Below are 22,801 nucleotides of genomic sequence, written 5' to 3' on the forward strand. Positions count from 1 at the left end.
ATTTACAGCATATAGAACTAAAATAAATATTTTTTAAAAGGCCTGTGAGCATTTAGAAAAAAAGTTAAACCTCATTACTAATCAAAGGATTGAACATTTTTTTTGAAATGAATAATTTAGCTATAAATTGGCCAAGATTTAAAAAAGATCAATGTTTTCAAAAGTATTCCATACTATAGAGCTACTTTGCTATTTAAAATTGTTCCTTAAAAGGATATGTAATAACATGGAAAAGTATCCATTATCAAATTTAGATTATAAATAGGATTTAAATAATAATGTAGTTTATCTATCTCTCCAGGAAAATATTATTGCAAAGTTTTAAATGAGGTTATTCATGTTACTAGAGTTATTGGTGATAACTTCCTTTTTCATGTATTTCTGTACTTTTTAACTTTTGACAACAAAAAATTTCCAATATATAAAATGCTCATTAAAATTCACTTAATTGGAGTACAAAATAATATATGTAGTTTGATTACTATTTTAATAAGATACAAAGCATATGTATGTGTACATTTCTGTATTTGTGTCTCATATATGTAGATTAAAATCGTTTTAGAGTTTAATAGTGATTATTTGTATGGTTATTACTTTGTTTATGTTTCTGTGGTTATAGGTGATTATTCGTCATTCATTTTGTAATAATTTTACTACTGATAAACAAAAATGTACATTGTATATACTGAAAGTCTTCTTTAGGATGATAGTTAAAGACATGTAAAATATTCACAGACACTTAATGGTTGAAAGAGGAAAAATTATAGGCAGTATATGCAGTTTGTTGACAGTGTGATAGAAGTAGAAGCATGTATCTATTTTGTTCATACATGCACATGAATAGGCTTTTAAAAACTTATGAGGACAATGTTCTAAAAGTTTAACTGTGGTTATAGTACTACAAACATAGTTGATAGTTTTCTTCTTTAGTTTTCTAACTTTTTAACTAGAAATAATAGAGTCTATACATATATGTCAAATATTTACGTTGAACTGCATAGTTTAAATATGTGTAGTTTATTGTGTTGACTATACTTCAATAAAGTTGTTAAAAATGTATAGTATAAAACTGCTGCCCAGTAGCACAATAGAAACTCTCACCTTTTCTTTCTAATAAGAAAATTTAATGTTTAAAAAATGTGGTGTCAGCTTTCACTAGCCCAACTTTCACTTCATCCCATTTGTAGATATGTAGACTACTTAAGACATTTCAAAATATTTCTTCACTAGCATTTGGCACAGTAATGAATGAGCATTTTAAACCAGTTTCCACAAATTTGGATCTGCACAATTCTTCTCTAGGGTATGGAGAGTGGGGTAGAATATTTCTACCTATCATGATAATGTTAATCCTGATCATGTGCAAGGAGCCAAGTACCTTGTGGAAACATTTAGCCATTTTTCCATCAGAAGAAGGTGATTTCTTATGATTAACAAACTTCAACAAGCAAACAAACATGATTTGACTATCCAGAAAGAAACCACTTACTCAGATATTAGAGTCTCTCATTAACACATCCTGTGCTTCAGCAGTAATTTTATTGATTATGTGAACTGTTAAATAGTCCATCTGCAATGCAAATGTGACTTTAAAATTAAAAACCTGACATCAATTTATTTTCCTCCAGCAACTTCAGAGCTAAATTAAATAAAACCCTTGATTTGAGGCAGCCAGCCCTTTCTGATAAAGCTTTCAAATATCCGGCATGTTAAAAGTGTGTTGCTAGGTACGTGAAAGATGATACTAGACAAAGAACGGCACTGTTTCAATCATTTTTTAATAAAGGAAAATATACAGCTCTCCTGTGTAGCTGCACACTGCTCGACTGGTGGGCAATACTAATCTGTGTCCAGAGATACGATGATGTATCTGCTAGTCTTGCCGAGCTGTGCTGAGACCTCTTGTACAGATGCTCCTGTGTGACAGCTGGCTGTGTAGTCTGCTCTGCCTTGCTTGCAAAGCTCGTGGTCTCAAAACCAAGCAGCTAATTTTAAAATAGTAATGCATGGCACAGGCCTAAAGAATGAATGAAAATACTCATCCCCGAGGCATATCATGAGTTGATTATAATAAAAATTGCTTAATTATTTATTAGTAGTTGCTTTATAAATTACTCTGGTTTTGCTGAAGGGTATAAACTGTGAGATGGGAGAGAAGAGCTAGAGAGGTGAAATTGTCAGGGGACACTGCAGTTAAGGGTTTCATATACCACACAGATGCCTTTTGACTTTATCTTGTAAGTGATGTGGAAACAGAAATCTTTTAACGGGATATTGAAAGGTCAGGTTTGTGTTTTCTCTGTGTGATGGGAGATGGGTGTGAGAGGGACAGGAAAAGAGGCAGGTAGCAGTTAAGGTGAAAGACTACGAAAGCCTAAAGTGAAAAAGTACAGGGGAAAAAGATGAGAGGAAGCACCAAAATATTTAAAAGGGAAAACATGTGGGAAAACATTCAGAAAGATCTGCTAAGTGAATATGGGGGCCAGAGATAAAGTAGAGGAAAGAATTGAGTTTTCTTCTTTGTTTAACTGGGTGGATAGTTAACATCTTTCACTGATACTGAAATCGCAGGTGCTGATGCCTATTAGAAGGGGGAAACCTAAGTGGCTGGTTGACCTACTTTGCTAATGGATACATGCAGTCACTCAGAAATTTTACAAGAGCAAATTGTATAGATAGACATACAGTAAACAATGACAGTAAAATTACAGACAGAGCCCTCCAACTAAATCACAAAAGGCTGGGAAAGCATAAGAACCTTTTTATGAAGCTGATGTCAGAGACATGGACAAAAATGGAATAATTAGATTGCATTAATTGTATTTGTTATGTTGCAATGGCAATGATTTTCTTGCAGTAATAATGAGCTCGGTTATAATGGGCATTCACCTTGTATCCCACCTATTCATTCATTAGAATGAAGGTTCTCCCCCCCCTTTTTACAAAGTAAATACACAATAAGATCAAATAAATTTTGATGATTGCCAACAGATGGTGAGGGGCTCAACCTCAGACCATCTGATCTTTTCACTTTTCAGTTCTTTCCGGCTGTTCTTTCTACTTAATTACCTTCCCCTCACTTCCTAATCCTTTCCATGTAATTCTACACCAAGATTGGGTCTAGCCACTCTCTATTAATTTTCCACAGCCTACACTCCTTTTTGATAAGATATTCTTTCTTTGTAGCTGTGTTGCTAATGGATCTAAACAGTCTGGTTTTAGCAGAACCTTTCAATCCTACTTGAACCATGTCTTTGCTCAATTTATTAATTCAGTTTAATGCTGAGAATTTAAAACTGACTCTTACAGTTTAATCTCATTTCACATCTGACACAATAGATCAACCACCAGTAATTTTACACAATCAAAGAACTATTTTAACTGACCAGTCTTTGAAATCCTTCTCATATGAGACATTTATTTTTTCCAATCACTAAAACAGACTTACTAGAGTGATATATATGTTTCAGTGAAAAATTTCCTTTATTACATGAATGTGTCTATGCATTTTTTATGAATGAATCGGGGAAAGTATTGCTGTAATAGGTATTTTAATGAAATTTTAGACAAGTGCATAAAGGGTAGGAATTCATGGAAGCTCAACTCAGAAGGCATCTCCTAACATAATTTACTGTAGACTCTGTATGTGTATTTACATAATCTATATCTAGATAGAACCTTCTTTTTTCCTTTGACAAGTACATTTTAATGTCCAGTTCAATATAAGAAGGCTGTTTCCACGTCCTGTCCGATAGTCCCTAATAATACTGCTTTACGGAGGTAGACTAATAGAATTCTGTTGATTGAGACTTCCTGCATTATACATGTGTTCTCATGTTTCTGTTGTATTTAGTGGTAGTTTGTTTAACCAAGTGCTCGCTCTTTTGGTATAGAGATTGCACACCCAAAACTATACATTATAAGCATTTGTATTAAATAAGGCTTAGTTTTAAAGGTATCATCTATGCTTTGTGAGTGCCATTTAAAAACAATCACTTTTTTTCTGATAATGAAAGCAATAAATGTTCATTTAAATTTTTTAAAAAACAAGAGGGAAGAATCCCACCAATACCCATAATCTCATTAGAGATGATGGCTGTTAAATTGTTGCATATACCCTTTCGGGATCTCGTATGCATATCTGTTTAAAATTAAAATTTTAAAACACACTTGGACTTGAATATGGTGATTTATACAGATAATTGCTACACACATTTAACTTATGTGAATTTTACTCTGTGTGTGTGTGTGTACAACAATTTAAATAGATTTAAACACTTTTCCCCTTTATTATGTTCATGAGTATACCCCAGAATAAGCATGAGATGGGTGATAGGAATTGACTGTTTCCTCAATCTCTGTGCCTCAATTCTTGTGTGTCTCTTATAGTATGTGCATCTTGCTACAGTGACTATGATTCCAGTGGTAAAAATATATATTTTTTCCTACAACGTAGTTTAACCTTAAGCCAACTGCTTTGATGCTCACAGATGCAGTTATCTACTCTAATATGAAAAAGAAAACCTGTGATGAAATTATGGTATTTGGTATCCAACCTGGAGATTTTCAAGGATAATGGTAACTATATGAGATTTTTTCATCATGATTTAAAAGCCTATCTGCTGCATGAGATGCAACTTCCCTGTAATCTACTTATTTATTTTAGTGTATAGTTATTAATTTCCCCCCATATCACGAAGTACTCTTTGACAACATTCTTAATAACCACACAACAATCTATCAAACGGATGTGCCATATCTACTTTAACCAATACACTATTATTAGACATTTGGTTAATTTCCAGTCTTTTGCTATAAATAAGGCTATGACAACTGTTGCGCCCGAGATATGATACGACCATCAGCCATTATTTTTGCACATGTACTTACTGCTGCTGTAGTGTCTTTCCTTCAGGCACTTCTACCACGCTCGTTCTGATAAGATACAGGAGGCAGGAGAATGTGATTCCTCACAATAACCAACTGGGGATTGACTCCAGTGGAAGAGGAGGCAATACAACATGCTGTTTTAATACAACCTTTTGGTGTTTCTTGGTGATTCCTTATGATGACACCTCCTGTTCAGAGGGTTAGATTGGCACTTAGCAGTGTGAGCCAGTTCAAAGAGTGGATTTGCTGTGGCTTTTTTGGGAGCTCCAGGGTTCTGCCTCCTTCTGTCAGCTTCGTGCTGCAAATAGCCACAGCGTTTCTCAAAGTTAGAAGACTTGTGCGATTCATGTGCTTGTCGCTCTTACTGGCCTAGGTTGCTCTGGGTAGCTGCACTGAAGGACAGCTATGTGTTCGAACTTGGGCGGTGGAAGAAAAATTAGAGTCTCACCAGCTTCATGAGAAACTCTTCATACAAACTGTGCTTTGTTCAAAAGTCTGGAGAAGAGTTAAGGATTCATTTCCTAGGATACATTCCAAGGTACGGAATAATAACTGGTCAAAAGTATAAACATTTTTAAGGCTTTAGATACATGCCGATAAATTGCTCTCCAGAGGTTTTGTACCAATTTATACTTATTCCACCTGTAAATGAGACTGATCTTTTGGCTGAAACACTGTTTATTTTTTAAAGGAGCAAAGCCAGACACCAGTTAAGATTCTACTTTTTGTTTCTTTATTAGACAAGTTGAACCTTTTTTTTTGTATATTTAATGACATTTTGTTTTGTTTTTCCTAAAATTCATATTCTTTGTCCAGTCCCTCCTTCCCACATCCAAGGGTTTTTTTTTTTTTTTTATGGGGTCTGGCTTATCTGGGGGTGTTCATTCTGCCGCAAATAACCAGGGGTTATTTGTATTATTATTTTTTTTTACAAGCTCACTGGGGCCTGTGCCAGCACCAACCTGGTAGAAAAAGCAACCACGAAGCCAGAGAGGGAAGAGAGCTCCAGNCCATGGGTTTTTTTGTTTTTTTGTGTGAGTGTGTTTTTTTAATTAATGTCTAAGAACTTTCTGTATTTTATGTTCTTATCTAAAGACAAGTACTGAAAGCGCGTGAAATAAGGTACACGTTTTTCAGGAGGAAGGAGTGGCAGAAGGAGTTTAGGAGGAAAGAAAGGCTGCAGACCTCCAAATAGAGATGTTGCTTATGGCTTTTGGTGCCCTCGCCCCCCTCCAAAAATGGCCCCACCCATGGCTTCTGACGCCTAGGTGGCCAGGTGTTATAACACACGACTTTAAAGATCACAGCTGATGGGATGTCTACTCGAAGGTCATCAGTTAATAGGCTGCCAAGGGATTTATGAACTGCGCAGGAGTCTCTTCCAAAGGAATTAGGATAGCAAGTTAAAAAAAAAAAAAAAGCCTTCCAATTAATAGGAGATCTAAAAAGACAAGCATGGGGAATATGAATGAACCAGATTAGCGGTAGAGCTGCAGAGAATAGAGTCACCAATTCCTGCCCACCAGAGATCTCTAAAGCCACCTTAAATAGAGAGCCACATTCCAGCTCCAGTTCCAGCAAAGCTGTTTATGTTTCCCACTCTAAGCGTGTCCTTGTCACAACAAGCTTCCTGGATGCATCTCTATTATTTACAATTAAGTGAACTTGACGAAACAGAATGAGTCCAAGTGGAAGTACTTATGATAGAGACTTAAGAACTACCTCAGTTAGAATTCCATACATATCCCAGCAAAGCCATCCCTATAGTTAATTCTTTGATTTAACAATTTGTTCAACATAAAATCATCGAGCATGCAGTTTATTTTAGGCATTGGGCTAGGTGATGAAGGAGACACGGAGACGAATCAGACAATCTCTGTGATCTAGAAGCATATAGTTCAATCACACTTTTCTACATAGCGTGGTCTTTCATTACTGCAGATTGTCAGATCAATGGTGACCAACTAGTTGCTAGGCAACTCGAAAGACAGGAATAAAGAACCGATGCAGCTCTATTCTGATATGTATTCTTCTTCGAAATGTTTGTCAAGAGCTGTGAAGGGTCTGAAATTTTCTCTGCTTTAAAGCTAAGATGTTAGCCTGCTTACAGTTTAATAGATGCTGGCAGAAGACATGTGACATCTAGGTCAGAGACAAAGGAGTTTATGACTCAGAGCACAAGGCAAGCAACCAGAGCTTTGTGTTTACTTCTGGTTCCCTTGCCCCCAAGTCCTATGGAGACAAGGTAGAGCAACCCAGGTGGGTGAGTCACAACTGAGGAGCACCAAGTGAAGGGAACCCAAGTAGTTTACAGTGGGCTACAAACAAACCTGCCAGACATTTGCCCTGTAGGGAAACATTATCTTTATTAAACCGGACAGTAGCCTGTTCTGTCCTGGAAGAAGACACCATCTCCCTCTTTCAAGGCTGTTCACTATCTCTATAGAAGCATCCTTGAAATGGTTATCCAGAACAAATGTTATCAGAATCTTTGTCTGCAAGACATTTTGCAGAAACACCAAAGCTCCATGGAGAATTGTTTCCTTACTGTATTCTTTCTCTGGCTACTTTTTTAAGTCATTCAAATTTTTGGTTCTTATTTTTACTAACTCTGAGTATCTACTCATTCTAAGATTGGCCTATACTCCTCTATTTTTGCTATTCACTCTATATCCTGTTTGCTAGGTGTATTTGTTGAAACTTGTTTGGTTTATGTAATAGAAACCAACTTCCTCTAACTTAAGCCAAAAAGATAGTGGAACAATACTGGATTATGTCATAATTCAAAGCAAAACACCTATTAGCATTCTAGGACCTCATCAGCAGAAGTGCATGTCCACATCTAGAGTGCTGTGTTAGCACGCCTCAACTTCAGTGGCTCTATCTTCAGTCTCTATCATTCTTCACTCCAAGTTTTAAATTCTCAGGAAAGAGGAGTCAAATGGCCCGGTGTGGCTAAGGCCCTGCCTTTATTTTTTCAGTTAAGGAAGGGGAAAGGGCCATAAAAAAGCACAGGCCTAGTAAATCTTGGCTGTCCCCAAATTAGGAGAGATTATTTCTTGAGAGCTTTGGAAGCCTTCCCAATTGCTTTCTACTCTGTCTAGATTTGTTTTGATTGACATTCCATTACATATAAGAGAAATACAGTTATTGTATGTAACTTCTTTTGAAAAATCAATTAAATACAGTTTTGCTTTGCATATTATTTTCTTGACATCTTCTGCCATTTCTCAAAATTTTTTGTTTTGTTTTGTTTGTTTGGAGTCATTTCATGACCTGATAAACCAATTTAGTGATTCAAGAATTTTGGGTAAATATAGGTAGCCTCTAGTGGTTGGAGGTTGATTGGACTATATGTCTTTTCTCGTCAATCTTGCTACCAAGTGGTATACCAGTAGAGCAAGGCTTAGTTCAAATTTTGTTAATATTAATACTTATTAGCTAGTCATTTATCTTCAAGACCATTATTCCAACAACAAAATTTATTTTTCACATCTTTTATGCTAATTAATGTATCCCCTGATGTAGGTTTCAATAATGCTATTTGAACTACCACAGTAGCTACCTACCTCTAAAACTTGAATTTTCCTAATTAGGGTCTTTCCAAGGTTAGCTAATCAGCCCCGGAGTGTGGACTAATGTTACCTTATTGCCCACGTGCACGTATATACATGAGACTTCATGTGGAAGTATTTTTAAAGTAAATTGCCAGACCGACAATATAATAGGTCAGAATTTAGGCATTTAGTCATGCACTCATACTAATTTCCATACTCCTTTGTAATTAACATTCCTCCTGGCTGGATTAATTGGGTTTGCAATAAGTAATCACATTTATAATACTGCAACTGTTCCCAAATTAATTGCTCACAAGTTCAATGAGCCATTACATGTTCTCATTTAAAGCAGCTTAGAGAGCCCATGATTTTAGAGCTGTGGTCCTAAACATTTTGGGGAGAGGGGCACAGAATCATCCAAGAATATGTCAATAATATGGTAACAGCAATAAACCGGTGGTTCCCTAACTTTGAGAGTACATGGGAATCATCTTAATGTACTCCCTGAAAATGAAGATCTCTTCCTCAGCAGTTCTGGTTAGGCAGATACTATGGGGTCTGGAAAAACTTTTAAGTATTGCACACCATCTTCCTAGCAAAAGGCCTGAATACACATACTTCCAACTTTACCAGTGATTTTAAGGGAGAGTATCAGAGCCCAGTGCCATGACTTGAGTACAGTTTTTCTCAAGACTGGCTGCATATTACATTCACCAAGGGAGTTTTAAAACAATATTTCAGACCAATTAAATCATAATGTGAGTGGTATAGGGTGACTAAATTGTCTGCATGGTTTTTTCCCCAACCCAGAATGGAGACTAGAGATTTTTCCCAGTGTATCAATCTATTTTACTGAATTAGACTCACTTGACAGATACCTAGCAAAAGTGATAATAAAAAGAAGCCCACTTACTCTATAAATCTTACAAAATACACAGTTTAATTTGTGTATTGGTGAGAAGGCACATCATTTTTGGCATTGATTTGTCTCTCTCTTCAAAGGTTCAAAGGATTTAGTGGACTTTGTTTTCTTGTTTGATAGATAGCCCTCCCAAGCTTGAGGGAAGAAAAGCAAGGCTCTTTTTATAGCTTATGGTGACAAGGTGAGTGTTTATTGTGATATTTTAGTTGAAGAAAATCTAGGAAAACATTTCGAGCTGCAAGTTGACCATAAGTTTACTATATTTCAATGTTTAACAGAAAGTAAATATTTGTTATGAATAAACCCAGAGAAATGGTTAAAATGGGCAATTGTCTGGATGTTATCTGAGGAAAGTCTTCTTTTTTTCATTCTTTTGATTAGGAACATATCGTGATGAGCAAAGTAGCAGATGGAAACTGTAGTTACATTGATAAAGTTTAAAAAAATTTTTCGACACTTGTGTTATAAGGAAAAGGAGACCTATAATCAGTGATAGAAAAACCATGTTGGAAATTGCTATAATCCAACATCTTTGAAGTGGATCCACTTATAATAATACTCAGAGAGACATTCAAAGCACTGGCAATAATAGGTGATTTAATGATGCTTAAAACCCTTGAGTAAATTCATATAGGCTAAGAAATTTTCCAGAGGAACTGAATTTAATAATTACCATCATTTCTTGTGCTGATAACTTTTGAGTTAGAAATTCTGCTTCCAGAGACAAAGTTTTAGAAACTCAAATTGTGAAAATTAAGTGTCAGGAGTTTGGCTAGTTCAACATGTATATGTATGACTTAGTCCATTTGTGTACAAGAACTGGTTTCCACGTAAGCAAAAGGGGCATTTTCTCAGCTCAGAAAGCTTTGTCTCCAAAGTTAGATGAACCTAATGATTTTAGAAATTTTGCCTTTTTGTTTTTACTGTTAAGGTGGGATTGTTAGTTTCCTTTGTAAACAATTGAGAAGATTTTCAAGCTTCTAATAAAAGGTTGATACTTTTTTTTTTTTTATCAGACTGTGGAGGACTCACCAAAATTGTGAGAGTTTGGAAGTTTGCTGGAATCCATTTGTAGGAGAAAGTAAGGTGTAATTGCATTGTAGATGTGCTATCATTTTAAGCCACTCTTGTTAGAGAAGGTAGTGACCCTGGAATGGTGAGGATGGGGTTACAGGCTTTAGGGAAGACCCACCTTTGTGGGGACAATGCTAGCAGTGGTTTTGCCTGCTTACTGCCCATCAGCCTTACAAACTGCTATGCATCCCCGTTTCTGATCCTAACAGTCTGGTGGGCAGTTCATCACTGTCCCCATCTTACAGATGAGGAAATGGTGGAGACTGGGTTCATATCCAGATATCTGCTTTCCAAGCCCCTGTTCTTCTATCACATCCTCTTATTTCTGATCTACATAATCCCCCAACCCCTTGCTTAAATCCTGAAGGGTTTTTTTTTAGTGCATTTTGGGGTAACATTTGTAGCATTGGACAGCTCTACTCACTCCAAAAGGCCATTCTCCTTTTAAGCTTATGTTTGCCTCCTTGTGACTTCCACTTACCAGCTCCATGGGAGAGATATGAAGGATAGATTAAGGTGGGTAAGAAAAAAAAGGGAGCATTGAGGACATGGAGGTAGGCAGCGTGGAAGCTGGAGAGAGGGCCCTGTGTCTGGGGCAGACGGGAAATAAGCACAGGAGACTGTTCTATTTTTCTCCTCCAAAATTTGAGTTTTCATTCTCTGATGGTGTGCATGTGGCCGTGTTAAAAGACTGGGGTGTTCTATTATCCAGTCAGCAGGGGGAGCAGTGAACTCGAAGTGACCTCCCGTGGGGAGAGAAAGGCCATCTACTCAGCACAGTGGTTTATGAGTAGGTGTTCTTATTCTGCCTGGGATTCATAGATTCCATTAAAAAATTGTTACTGGCTTTTTTTTCTTCATGCTGTTGATGGCTAATTAAGTCATTGGGCACCAAGACCAATGTTGTCCTAGAAAAAAAATTCACTTTATTGGCATTTTGTGTTTGTGAATTTCTTTAAATATGTAGTGAATTGCAATTTTAAGGATACCTTTCTAGAATCCATAGGCTTGTTAGTTCTGGCCAAAATTATTCTTATAGGTTGGGTTCAGAATAATAGCTCCGTTTGAGAAGAGCCAGATGAAGAGGAGACATTTGGTTCTGGGATGACTTAAGGATCTCTGAAGAACACGTTCCAATCATTGTCCTTATCGTCTTTTTTCTATAGAACCAGGGACTGCAATCTCTTTTAGGTTAAAGCTTCTGTTTTGAAAAGTAAATACAACTAATTTATGCATATTTTACCTAAAAATAACTCCTTAATCAATCTCCATTATCGAATATGTTTATTCTTAATTGAAAAGGTTGTGTGGATGGGTGTACTTTGACGTTGTAAAGTCCAACTCTGGGTCAGAGCACATCTGCCAGGTCCTGTTCAAGCTCAGGAAAGAGGGTCCACAGCAGGGAAGGTGGAAGAGCGAAATGTTCCTATTTTCATGTGGGTTGCTGCTGGTTGGTTCTCTCAGGTCTTAGGATAGGAGAAGCGGCATGCTCTGAGTATGAGACCCGAGATGAGATAAGAAAGTCATAGTTCAGAAAAGCCCAGGGTTTAATGGATAAATAATACTGCTTTTGTGCAGTAGTTCATAACTACTTCTTAGTCATAGACCCGTTAAGGTATCTGAAGAAAGTTGTGGCTTCTATTCCAAGAAAAATGCACATACCCACAACATTTGGCACCCTATTTCAGGAGTCCGTTGATGTTCTGCCCTCGCCCGAAGCCCATCATGAATCCTTGTTGAGGGCCATAGTCTTCACAGTAGGGGGTGGGAATGTGCACACACTCTAGGGTGTGTGTGAAATGATCCACTGGAGTATGGAATTTTCTATTTGTATTTATTTTCTCTCTTTACAGTTTTCTTCCCATGTAGGTTTTCCATTGCACATCATGTATTAGTCCCATAGTATATAGTACATGTATAACATCTATATATAAATAGACTAACAGAATTAGTTGTTAAGGGCTCACATTTTTTACTGGTGGGGAAGCATGGCTCAAAATTGATAGGTTATCAGTTTGAAGGGCGGTGCTTATTAAATTTAAATTCTGGGCTCTCTTCTCCCTACTCCCTACCTTGGAGGGCCAGGGATAGGAGATTAACTCAAGAGATGACCACCAGGGCCTGGAAACTTGGGACCTAATGATGATTGGTAGCATTTGACCACACTTCACAGAGTGCACACGTGTATGCCATGTTCTATTTGGAGCTCCCGGTGGTCCTGTGAGAGAGGCAGAGCGGGCATGCTAATGGAAACCTCTGAGAGCAAGTGTGTTAACCAGATTCTCAGAGAACTTGAGAGACGTTCCCAGGTGCCCTTGGCTAGTCACTGGTGGAGCTGGTGCACATAACCTTGGCTGCTGGCCACCAATTATGTGCTCCTTCCACCGAACTGCAGGGATAAGTCAATCATTATGGGCTGTCGATGGCCCCATTGCAGCAGTTACTGGTGCTCTCTGTGGACAGTGAGTAGTTGAATCCCTGGCTGATCCAGGCAAAGGGATAGAAAGCATATTTTAGCTACTTGATCAGAGGGCCAGGAAGCCAAGCTAACAATTCAGCATTAGCTCTCTCCTGTTGGTATAGTAATACCAACATATTTCAAAACAGATAGAGGGCTCTGGAAGGGTTTAGATTCATCTATGTACAAAAAAAGATTTACAAGGGGTTATTAAATGGGAGTTTTGAGGCGGGTTTCTCAGGAAGTGCCAACCACTCTTTCTCCCAAATTTCCCTTGGTGCCACTGTCAAAGGCAAAGTACTCATCTAGATGGATTGTTGTTCTGACCCAAGATGACATTTCCAACTTTTCTTATATACAATCCAATTTCTGAACTTCTTTTTCAGTGATATTAAGTGGAATAGCAGAAAAAAGTATTTTGGCATTAAAGATAATAAATGTGTTCTGCATTGGTCAGGTGTCCTTGCTCTTTGCCAGCGCATTAGCTGTATTGATTTTAGAATTTTAAATGACCCTTTTTACCAGACTTGATTAATGTCTTGTCCCCCAGTCTTGGCTACCTGCTCCTTCCTTCTCTCGTAGGCAATCTTCTTCCCTCTCAGACTGGCACAAGTTAGAGGCGGCTGACCTTCATCAGACCAAGGGTCAGGAAACGTTATGAGGAGGGTCGCTTGGGCCTGGCGATTAGTCTCTAAAGAGGGGGCTGGTATGCCAGAGTCAAGCCTTCAGTGCTCTGCCCAGGCCCTGGGAACACTCACAGTGGACCTCCTGCTTGGTAAGTACCAGACTGTTCTAATACGTGGCTTCCAGAGAAGAAGCCTCTGGCCAGACAGAGGGTTTGAAATTAGATCTCCGGCAAAAGCTGGCCAGCTCAACCCAAATGTCACCGTTACTGCATGAAGCTAAGGTTAATTTTCTGAGATTCCCTCTCATTAATTAAGAGTGTCTTCCACTATCGTCACAGGGCACTTTGTTTAAAATTGTGTTCACACATTATTTTATTCTCTCTCTGCAACCGAACCGCGAAATCCCTCAGGATGCTGCTGCCTGGTATGTATGGCCTCGTGTGCCCATCTCTGATGCCCCCCAGTGTGGCCGGGTCACAGTGAGTGATGACTCTTAGGTTAGGGTTTTCTTCTTTCTCAGAAGATAAATGGGCGGGAGGTTGACCACTCTTTCCCCGGGGATGGCCACTTCTCAGCCAGGATTGTTTTCACTTGTTGGCTGCTTATTTCTTTTCATAATATTTTAAGGCTAACTTTGTTGTAAATGATAAAGGTGATATAACTACATTACAGCAAATTTGGAAAATTTAGCCATAAAAGTCATTCCTATCATTACTCCTTGAATGTGCCTACTCCTAGCATTTTTGCATGCATGTTTGATATATTTCTAATGACATTGTACTTGAAAATGATATTTTAGAGATTGTAATATTCCGTTCTAAGCATTTTTTGTTGTTTAATTATCCTCATAAAATGTTTTTGGGATAGCAACACTTATTTCACTATTTTCCCATTGCTGTGCATTAGATATACCATTATTCATTCCTCATGAGTATTTATTGGATATACCATCATTTATTTCCTCATTGTTATTTATCAGATACATCGTTATTTATTAAACAATTTTTCTGTAGTCCCACACTGATGGCTAAATGATTATTAATGACTTTTGGCTTCAGAAATCTGCCTATTTGGATTCAGTTTGACAAAGAGCTTATTATTATTATCATCCAACGTAGTGTTTGGCTCATAGCTGGTACTCAAGAAATGGTTTTTTCCTTTTTCACTTTCACCCTTGATGCTAACTTTCTTGGATTGTGAACCTGAGGGCATAGCATGTTGAAGAAATCCAGGGATTTCTAACCGGTTATCATGTAAGCTTGTCCTGGCCATTTTAATGACTAATTTGTAGGGAGCACTCATATCCTCATTTACAGGGGTTTGGTTTTCTTTGTATCATTTGGCCAGGTATATTGGTTCATTCTTGGCAGATACAAAATGTTAGAGCTACAAAGCGTTGTGGAAATCACCGTGTACAGTGGCTTCCCAATGGATGTACATCAGAAGTTGGCAGGGTGCTTAAGAATACTGATTCCCCACTAAATCTGAATTTGGTGGCTGAGGACTGGGAATCTGCATTTTAATAAGCATCCCTATGTTCAGATTCCGGTGGTGGGAAGGACCATAATTTGAAGTTACCATTTGGTTAATAGATTTTGCTAACTTTTTAGACTTGGTGTTAGATTTTCATCATGTTCAGTCTTTTGCTTTTAAAACTAATTGAATCTTGAGATGACTTATTTCAGGAGGCAAATATTATAATCACAATTATGTTCTGCAACAGGAAATAAGCTCTAAATGAATCTTAACATTTTACTTGACACATTACTATGTTTAAGTGTATTAAAGATGTCATTGAAAGGTGCAGGGGAGGAAAATGAACTTGATTTGGCAGGTAGGTGTTCATGGTACTATTATCCACAACTGTCTATGCTGATTGACAGCACACACATTACCTCCTCACAGGCATTGTACTCAGTTGCATCAGATTTAAGTGTATGGCATTTTTACTGAATATTTGAAACTGTTTTAGTTAATAGTATTAATTGTGCATAGACCAACTTTCAGCCACTGTTTCAAAGTGCTTAATAGATAATAAACCAGAAGGTTCTGTGGATCTCTGCTTAGAGTAAACTTAGGTCTACAATACCATTTGCTCAAGCATTATGTATTTTGAGCAGGGCAAATGTTTATAGTGCAGAGAAGTAATCTTCCCGTATTAGAGATATGGAAGTTGAGAGGCAGGAAGGGGAAACACTCAAGGTCCTTTGACCACAAGCAGCAGAGTCAGAATTAGGGCTCAGATCTCCTGGGGTCCTTGTTCTCTGCTCTTTCTGTTATCCCAGACTGCCTTTCTTTTGCATAGTTTCTATCTAATGAGAAACAGTCTAACGGCTGGTAGAGAGGCTATAATCCGTATTTATATTGCCAAGAGCACCGAAGCAAGGAATTCTACTCAGCATTTTCTTTTGGAAAACCAAACATGCTTTATTTCATTTTTCTCACAATTTATTTAAACATCTCACATATACAAAATAGGTACAATTTAATTTTTGTGCTTGTCTGAGAAACAAGGCTTCTTTTTGGTACCATGGGAGAGGATGAAAATGAGACTGGCAAAGAACAAATGCTGAATTTAAGGAAGAGGACAAGGTTGGGCAAGCGATCTGCACACTTTTATTTGGGAAGAAGATGTAAAATACTGATGCAAATCAAATGAAGAAAGAATACACAACGCAACTCATTACAGAGGAGTCTGTCTTCTCAGATTCCTCTAGCACCATCAACATTCTTCAAGTATCTGAAATACTGTTAGCACCTTTGTATTTGGAAGAGAACAAAACAAGTACCTCAGCTCATCTCCATCTAGGTCAGCACCTAATGGTGGGGATCACACTCACAGGAAAGTGTTTTGAGGTAGTTTTTAAACCTTTGGAAGCTTGGGTTTTAAACTTCCCTCTGTGGAAGATACTCAAAAGCCACAAGTGGTGCAAATTGTTCATGTTTTTTATTTTATTTTTCAATTTTTATTTTGGTTTTCTTACAAAGGTTGACATTTTCCACAACAGATGTAAGAGTGTTGAAAAACATTCCAAATCTTNTCCTTCTTCTCTTTTGCCCACAATTTAAGCAAATAGATGCGCAGGGGAGATGAAATGGAAGGACTCAGCTCTCAGTTTAAAAAGAAGAAAGAGAAATGGCAAAGAGAGAAAGTTTGTTCAGACTTCTTTTGTTTTCTTTTTAATTTAGGTTGAGTTCATTTATTTGAAACAGACTGGGCCAACGTCCACCCTGATTTCTTGGTCAGCACCACCGATGTCCGAAGGTGCAATATCAAGGATGGGTAGGCGGGATGGCTTATTCGTTTTGTATTCAATGATTGTCTTTCTCCATTCATTTGTCTTTTTCTGTTTAAAAAAGGAAAAAAAACAAAACCCACATATATGAAAAGCAGCACTATTTCTAAGTCTAGTATCGGTCAGAACCTTAGATCTTTAAGAATCACTTTTGGGCTTGTTCATTCTGAAGAAGCCTTCCCAAGATCAACATGTTCATCTTTGAAGCAGAAGTATCAGGGGTGTCCTTAGGGAGAGCAGTTTCCTACCAGTCTAATTTTTTTTTTAAGAAAATTTCAATACATATTCCACATGGCTTACTGCTACGTTATCATTTTTGGGGTGTGTGTGGGGAGTAAGGGAGAGCTGGGTAGGTATGCTGGCTGCTGCAAGTAAACTTTAATTTTTCTGCAATGTATAGCATATTGTAGAGAAAAATTGCATGCAGGCCACACTAATCAGTAAAATAAGATCTATATAACCATAAGTGATAGCTTGGGACCTTTTAACCTCAAGTCATTTTAAGTTGTGGGCAGACATCATCATTTAAAAAACTCACGTTTAAAGAAAAACAGCAAATGCATGAACATTGTATATATTTTAGAGGTGCAGAGAATTTCAGAAGGCAAGATCTGGTAAGAACACTCTGGATTTAAATAGATACAGTTACGAAAATAGGTTATATAAGTTAGGTCGATTATTCATCTGCTTATGGTCTTATTCATTCATTTACGGTCTAAGCTAGAACTCCATCCCCGTTCCCCCACCAAATTCACTACCCAAGTAAGTGCTATTCCCATATTTCACTATTACTTACAGAGCAGCCATCCGCAAGAACGTTGTAAGTGAACCTGCTGTTGCCCTCGGCAACAAGTTCAACATCGTTGGAGCCTTGCAGAATGACAGCCTTTTTCAGGTTGCCAGTCTCTTCATCCATGTATGCGATGCTGTTCTTGCAGTGGTAGGTGATGTTTTGAGAGGCGTGGTTGGCCAGCAGGCGCATGAAGGCAAGTTGAGTAGCCATTTCCTTGGTGGTTACTCCTTCAACATTATATTCAAACTACACAGAATAAGATAGAAATTCTAGTTAAGTGGAGATGGACTCAGGTACTAAGAGTCAAAAAAAAAAAAAAAAAGTCTGGTATAGGGAGGAATAACAGATTCAGATCTGACCTTGGGAAAAAGGTATTCTTAAAGGAAACTCAATTCACTGGTCTTTGAAATATTAGTTACCTAAAAGGGCCATAGGAACTACCAGGCTGAGGCAAGATGATCTCATAAAGGTACCTGTTTTAGATAAGGTATTTTTAATGGGTATGTATCTTCTTTAGAATAAGAAAATACGGAGACAGAGAGTCACACCTCTTTCTTTTTCTGTAATCCCCACCAGTAGGCGTGCAATAAAGTTAGTGAAAGGATTTGATTAAAAATTCAGAAAAGCACATGTTCTGAAAATATACATGCATGGACATGGGGATATATGCCGGCCAGTACTTCTTCACACTAAATGGCATTAGTTTCTCCAGTGATTATCAGTTGAGTCAAATTTGAAAAATAACTTTAAATTGTATGGGTATGGTCAAACAATCCGTCTTTAACGTGCAATCCCAGGATAGAACTGGAATCCAAGAAAAGAGCAGGTTCTTTTAATAAACCCATTTGGGCAAGGGACTAAAATGTAGATCATTAAAAAGCAAACAATCTTAGCAATATTATTTAGTAGGAGAAGGAATGTTTGTAGGGTCCCTCACCTGGGTACCACCATTGATAGTTTCTCCTAACCAGACATGCTTCTTGACCTTGGAATTTCTGTACCAGTTCTTGGCTAGGATGTTTTCAGGTTGAGCCCGGATACAGGTTTCGCCAGTAGAGAAATCACAGTATACTTTGATAGCATCCATAGTGCATCCTTGGTTAGGGTCAATCCAGTAGTAACCTTTTAAAAAAAAAAAAAAAGCTCATGAAACCTCTTACTGAGTGGAGCAGAGGCTCTAATAACTCTAAGACCAAGACTTTGATTCTTGTAAGTAACATTGTCTACCCTACATTTAACAGGAAGAGGCTGGCTATTTTCCAGATTAGACAGTTCCTTCTCCCCTCTCCTCCATGAAGCATCAAATCAGAGTATATGAAAAGTGCAAAAATATATATTACTAGAAGCCTGAGACTGGGTGCTAGTTGGAAGAAGAAGAAGATGCTTCCAATTAGGTATGATTCCACATAATGCAATTTTTACCCTCAACCTTTTCATTCTAAATGTCAGTAGGAACTGACTTTACAGAGCCTAGCTTGTGAGAAGGGCCATTCTGGCCTGGATATCTTGACCTACCACTGCTCCACTCGGGGTGGCTGAGTCTCAAGTCACGGCATGTGCGAGCTGGGTTCTTCCTAGAGCCTTCAGGGGTAAGAAGGGTCTCAATCTGGTTGTTGAGAGATTTCAGAGTAGCATCAACTTCATAATCCTTGGGTCTGAGAGAAGGTGGTGAGCGAGGCTGGTCAGCCCTGTAGAAGTCCCCTTCATAACCAAAGTCATAACCGCCACCGCTTGGGCCAGGGGGGCCAGGGGGGCCAGGGGGGCCGGGAGGGCCCTGCAAAGATGGAAGTGAGAAAGTGGAGGGTTAGTATTTGGTCACAGTGAGAGACATCAGTGACAGCAGATTTTCAGTTGAGCATCACACACGGGCATGTTCTAATGAGTAAAAAAGAACCAAGTCCATGTAAATAAACAACCTGTTCTCAGGCATACTTGCAGGCATGGACGACTCATCACACACAGATACTTTTTACACGTTTTAGAACTAACAAATGGCAGCGGGGGACAACTTGAATATGTTGTCAGAACCATCTTGGTTCACTTGGGTCTGTGATGCATTTCCCAAAATGATACTTACAGCAGGACCTTGGCTACCCTGAGAGCCACGGACACCAGCAGGTCCGACTGAACCAGGGTGTCCAGTGCGACCGTCTTTGCCGACGGGGCCAGAAGGACCAGCAGGGCCCTGGGGAGGAAGGACACAGGGTCTGAGTGAGTCAGTGAAAAACCCCACAAGGAAACAGAGGCCTGGAGCTCACTGCCTGCCACAGACTCTATTTCGGAGATAAATGTCTCTTAGATTGACTTACCCTAGGACCAGCGGGACCCACAGAGCCAGGAGAACCTTGATCGCCGTGTTGGCCCTTTAAAGAGAGAACAGGCAAATCACACTTTCAGAACACGTGTCGACAAATAGGTTTTTTTAAAATTGAATGGAAAACTTTAGTTTCAATGGACCCTGGATTGAGAAAATTGAAAATGTAAAATGGGGCTCTTTTCTCCCATTATGTCTATTATATTCAATTATATTTTTTTCTGCAAGCTATTTCAGCAGTGCAATATTAGTCATTCCTCTAATTATATTTATTTTAAGTGGGGTTGAAGGACATTGTTGCCAGGAGATTTTAATATATGTATATTTCAATCTCCCTTAACCCTCACCTTTTTGTGTTGGGATGAAATGGCATTATCTCTGTGAGATGGAGTCAGCCAGAGAATGGGAAATGAATAGGATGTGGGGCATTTTAGAACAATAGCAGTGAGAATTTGAGGAAGATCTTTGACGATCTGTCTACATGTGTGACGTCCACATCTTACTTACAGCAAGACCAGGAAGACCTTGCAGTCCATTGTGTCCCTTTAAGCCAGGAAGACCTCTGGGCCCCTTGTCACCAGGCTCTCCCTTATCACCTCGGATACCTTGTGGGCCCTGTAAAGAAGAAGGGCAGACAGGACATTTAGTTTCTTTAGAAAATAACCCTCACGTCCCTACAAATATCGCTTAATCTGTTCACGAAGCAACCCCGGACCTGCAAAGGCTTACCAGCCGCGTGGGTGTTACTCCTATCTATTCCCTTAATCTGCTTCAGCTGAGCTTCCGGTGAAGTGGCTAGATTTTTGTAATTATTTAAAACAAACAAGCAGAAGGGATTTGAAGCAGAAGAGACCTGGAAGCTATTTGTAGCAATTCTCAACATGGACTACATTTTTTTCAAACATGTGAAGTCTAGCCCGTATATTATTTCTTTTCCTCGCGGACAGTGTGGACTGAGTCTCCTTAAATGTTAATTTGTAGAGAAGTCATCCCCGCGTACGTACACTAGGGCCTCTGGGGCCGACAGCACCAACGGGACCCACAACACCAGCAGGACCCTGTGAGTTGGAAAAGAAAAACATTAACTCCTCAGGAAAGCNGTTTCCATGTTTGCCAGCGGGACCCACGGGCCCGTGAGGACCGGGTGCACCCGCAGCACCAACCGGACCGATGTTGCCAGGGTAACCGCGCTCTCCCTACCAAAGGCAAAGGAAAGTTCAGCATCAGAGTGGCCTGTGTTTTCGCCACTTGTCAACTGGAGAGAGACAAAGAGGTGTACTGACCTTGTGTCCAGGTTGACCGTCGCGGCCTGGGGGACCATCGTTCCCAGGGTTGCCCTGTGAAGACACCACACCAGTGCAGGCACTTAGTGAGGCTCTTTAACCCACCAGCCCCTATAGTTCAGCTCCTCTGTCTTCATCACTCCCAGTGCTCACTAGCGATCCCACGTTATAGACGGTTAAAAGACAGGAGCAAGAACTTGGCAACCTAGTTTTTTTTTTTTAAGAGGTGTTCTGGCTATTTTGGCCCCCTCTGAAGCATGCTATTTAAAGACCCGTCCATCCCCCAGTGCAAGTAATGTTGCCCATTTCCAGTACCAGAAGTGGTCAGTACATGTTGATTTAATGGAGAAACAGACCATCTTCCGAAACTTGGAAGAAGAGGAACGCAGCTCAGGATATGATGTTGCACATGATGAAATACAGCTGGGCTTTCTAGCTATATTTGTGTGCTTAGTGTGTAGTGTCTAGGATGACAAACCAAGTGTCGTACTCACATCCCGGCCAGCTTCACCAGGAGCACCATTGACTCCAGGTGCACCCACAGCACCAGGACCACCACGAGCCCCAGGGGGACCAGCGAGGCCGAGAGGTCCGGGCTCACCCTGGATGCAGAGAACACAAAACAACATTTCTCTTGGCGGGCTGAGTGCAGATCTCCCTCTTCCAAAAGAACCCCAGCTAGGAGACACCAGTTTGCAAGGAGAAGGTACAGTGAAAGTGAATGGGTCACAAAAAAGGTAAGAAGTGTCATGAGCGTTGTCCTCGCCCTCATCCTAGACACTCAGATGGTCAGCTTTATTTCGTTTTGGCCTGTTGCTCTGGACAGGTGAGCCTAGTTACAGCCAGTATCCCAAATGAAATGAATTCATAAAGTTGAGAGGGTTTATGGAGATGAGCTGAGCCCTAGCTGCTGTCATGTATAAGATTTAATGGAATGATTCAGAACTTTCAGAGCTTCATTCTTCCAGCGGGATAAATGATGCCAGCATTTCACACTGCAGAGGAGTAAATGCAATTAGAGCTTATATAGTTCTTAAGCATGTAAAAAGAACAAAAATCATTCTGCATAATATTAAGCTGTATCTTTATAGCGTGTGTCTAAGTAAGGTGGTATTAAAGCTTCTTAGATAAGTGACATGTGATCTGTATAAAGAAAATGCCATGAATAAAAAATCTTAAGTGGAGTTATTCAGTGATCAATCTGTCACATCTGAAGTGGCAGCTTTTAAAATCTTTTATTATGTTAATGAGAATGAGAATGGTGTCAAACACTTACCACAGATCCAGAAACACCTGGTAGACCACGTTCACCTCTAGAGCCTGGGAGACCCAGAATACCAGGAGCACCAAGAAGACCCTGAGGACCGGGGGTGCCAGGAGGTCCCTGAACAAGAGGAAAAATCCTATTACTAATAAGCCCGTAGGTGACAATACGGGTTGGCTGGAGGATTGTGAGAATGAGCTATCCTCAGTTTAGAAAAAAGCTAGTGACCTTCCATTAGTAGGACGTATCCTTGGATATCTTTTCTCTAGTGAAGACAATGAGTTTCATGAGTACACTTCTTTGTACCTGGTTCCTCCCTGACAC

General features: G+C 39.2%; 1 protein-coding gene across 1 annotated transcript in view; it reads right to left on the minus strand.

The window, feature by feature from the left end:
• Positions 1 to 16,570: 16,570 nt before the first annotated feature.
• Positions 16,571 to 22,801, minus strand: part of COL1A2 (collagen type I alpha 2 chain) — a 35,217-nt gene continuing 28,986 nt past the window's right edge. Inside the window, exons 41-51 of the mRNA XM_077765393.1 lie at positions 22,490 to 22,597; positions 21,708 to 21,815; positions 21,214 to 21,267; positions 20,935 to 21,126; positions 20,438 to 20,545; positions 19,926 to 19,979; positions 19,694 to 19,801; positions 19,132 to 19,390; positions 18,554 to 18,738; positions 17,620 to 17,862; positions 16,571 to 16,874 (exon numbers count right to left, since the gene is read on the minus strand). Of these exons, the coding sequence (XP_077621519.1) occupies positions 16,728 to 16,874; positions 17,620 to 17,862; positions 18,554 to 18,738; positions 19,132 to 19,390; positions 19,694 to 19,801; positions 19,926 to 19,979; positions 20,438 to 20,545; positions 20,935 to 21,126; positions 21,214 to 21,267; positions 21,708 to 21,815; positions 22,490 to 22,597 (1,566 nt within the window). The 3' untranslated portion in view covers positions 16,571 to 16,727. The remainder of the gene's footprint in view (positions 16,875 to 17,619; positions 17,863 to 18,553; positions 18,739 to 19,131; positions 19,391 to 19,693; positions 19,802 to 19,925; positions 19,980 to 20,437; positions 20,546 to 20,934; positions 21,127 to 21,213; positions 21,268 to 21,707; positions 21,816 to 22,489; positions 22,598 to 22,801) is intronic.

The sequence above is a fragment of the Crocuta crocuta genome, unplaced genomic scaffold (assembly GCF_008692635.1).
Source record: "Crocuta crocuta isolate KB4526 unplaced genomic scaffold, BGI_CrCroc_1.0 scaffold14, whole genome shotgun sequence".
Classification (NCBI taxonomy): Eukaryota; Metazoa; Chordata; class Mammalia; order Carnivora; family Hyaenidae; genus Crocuta; species Crocuta crocuta.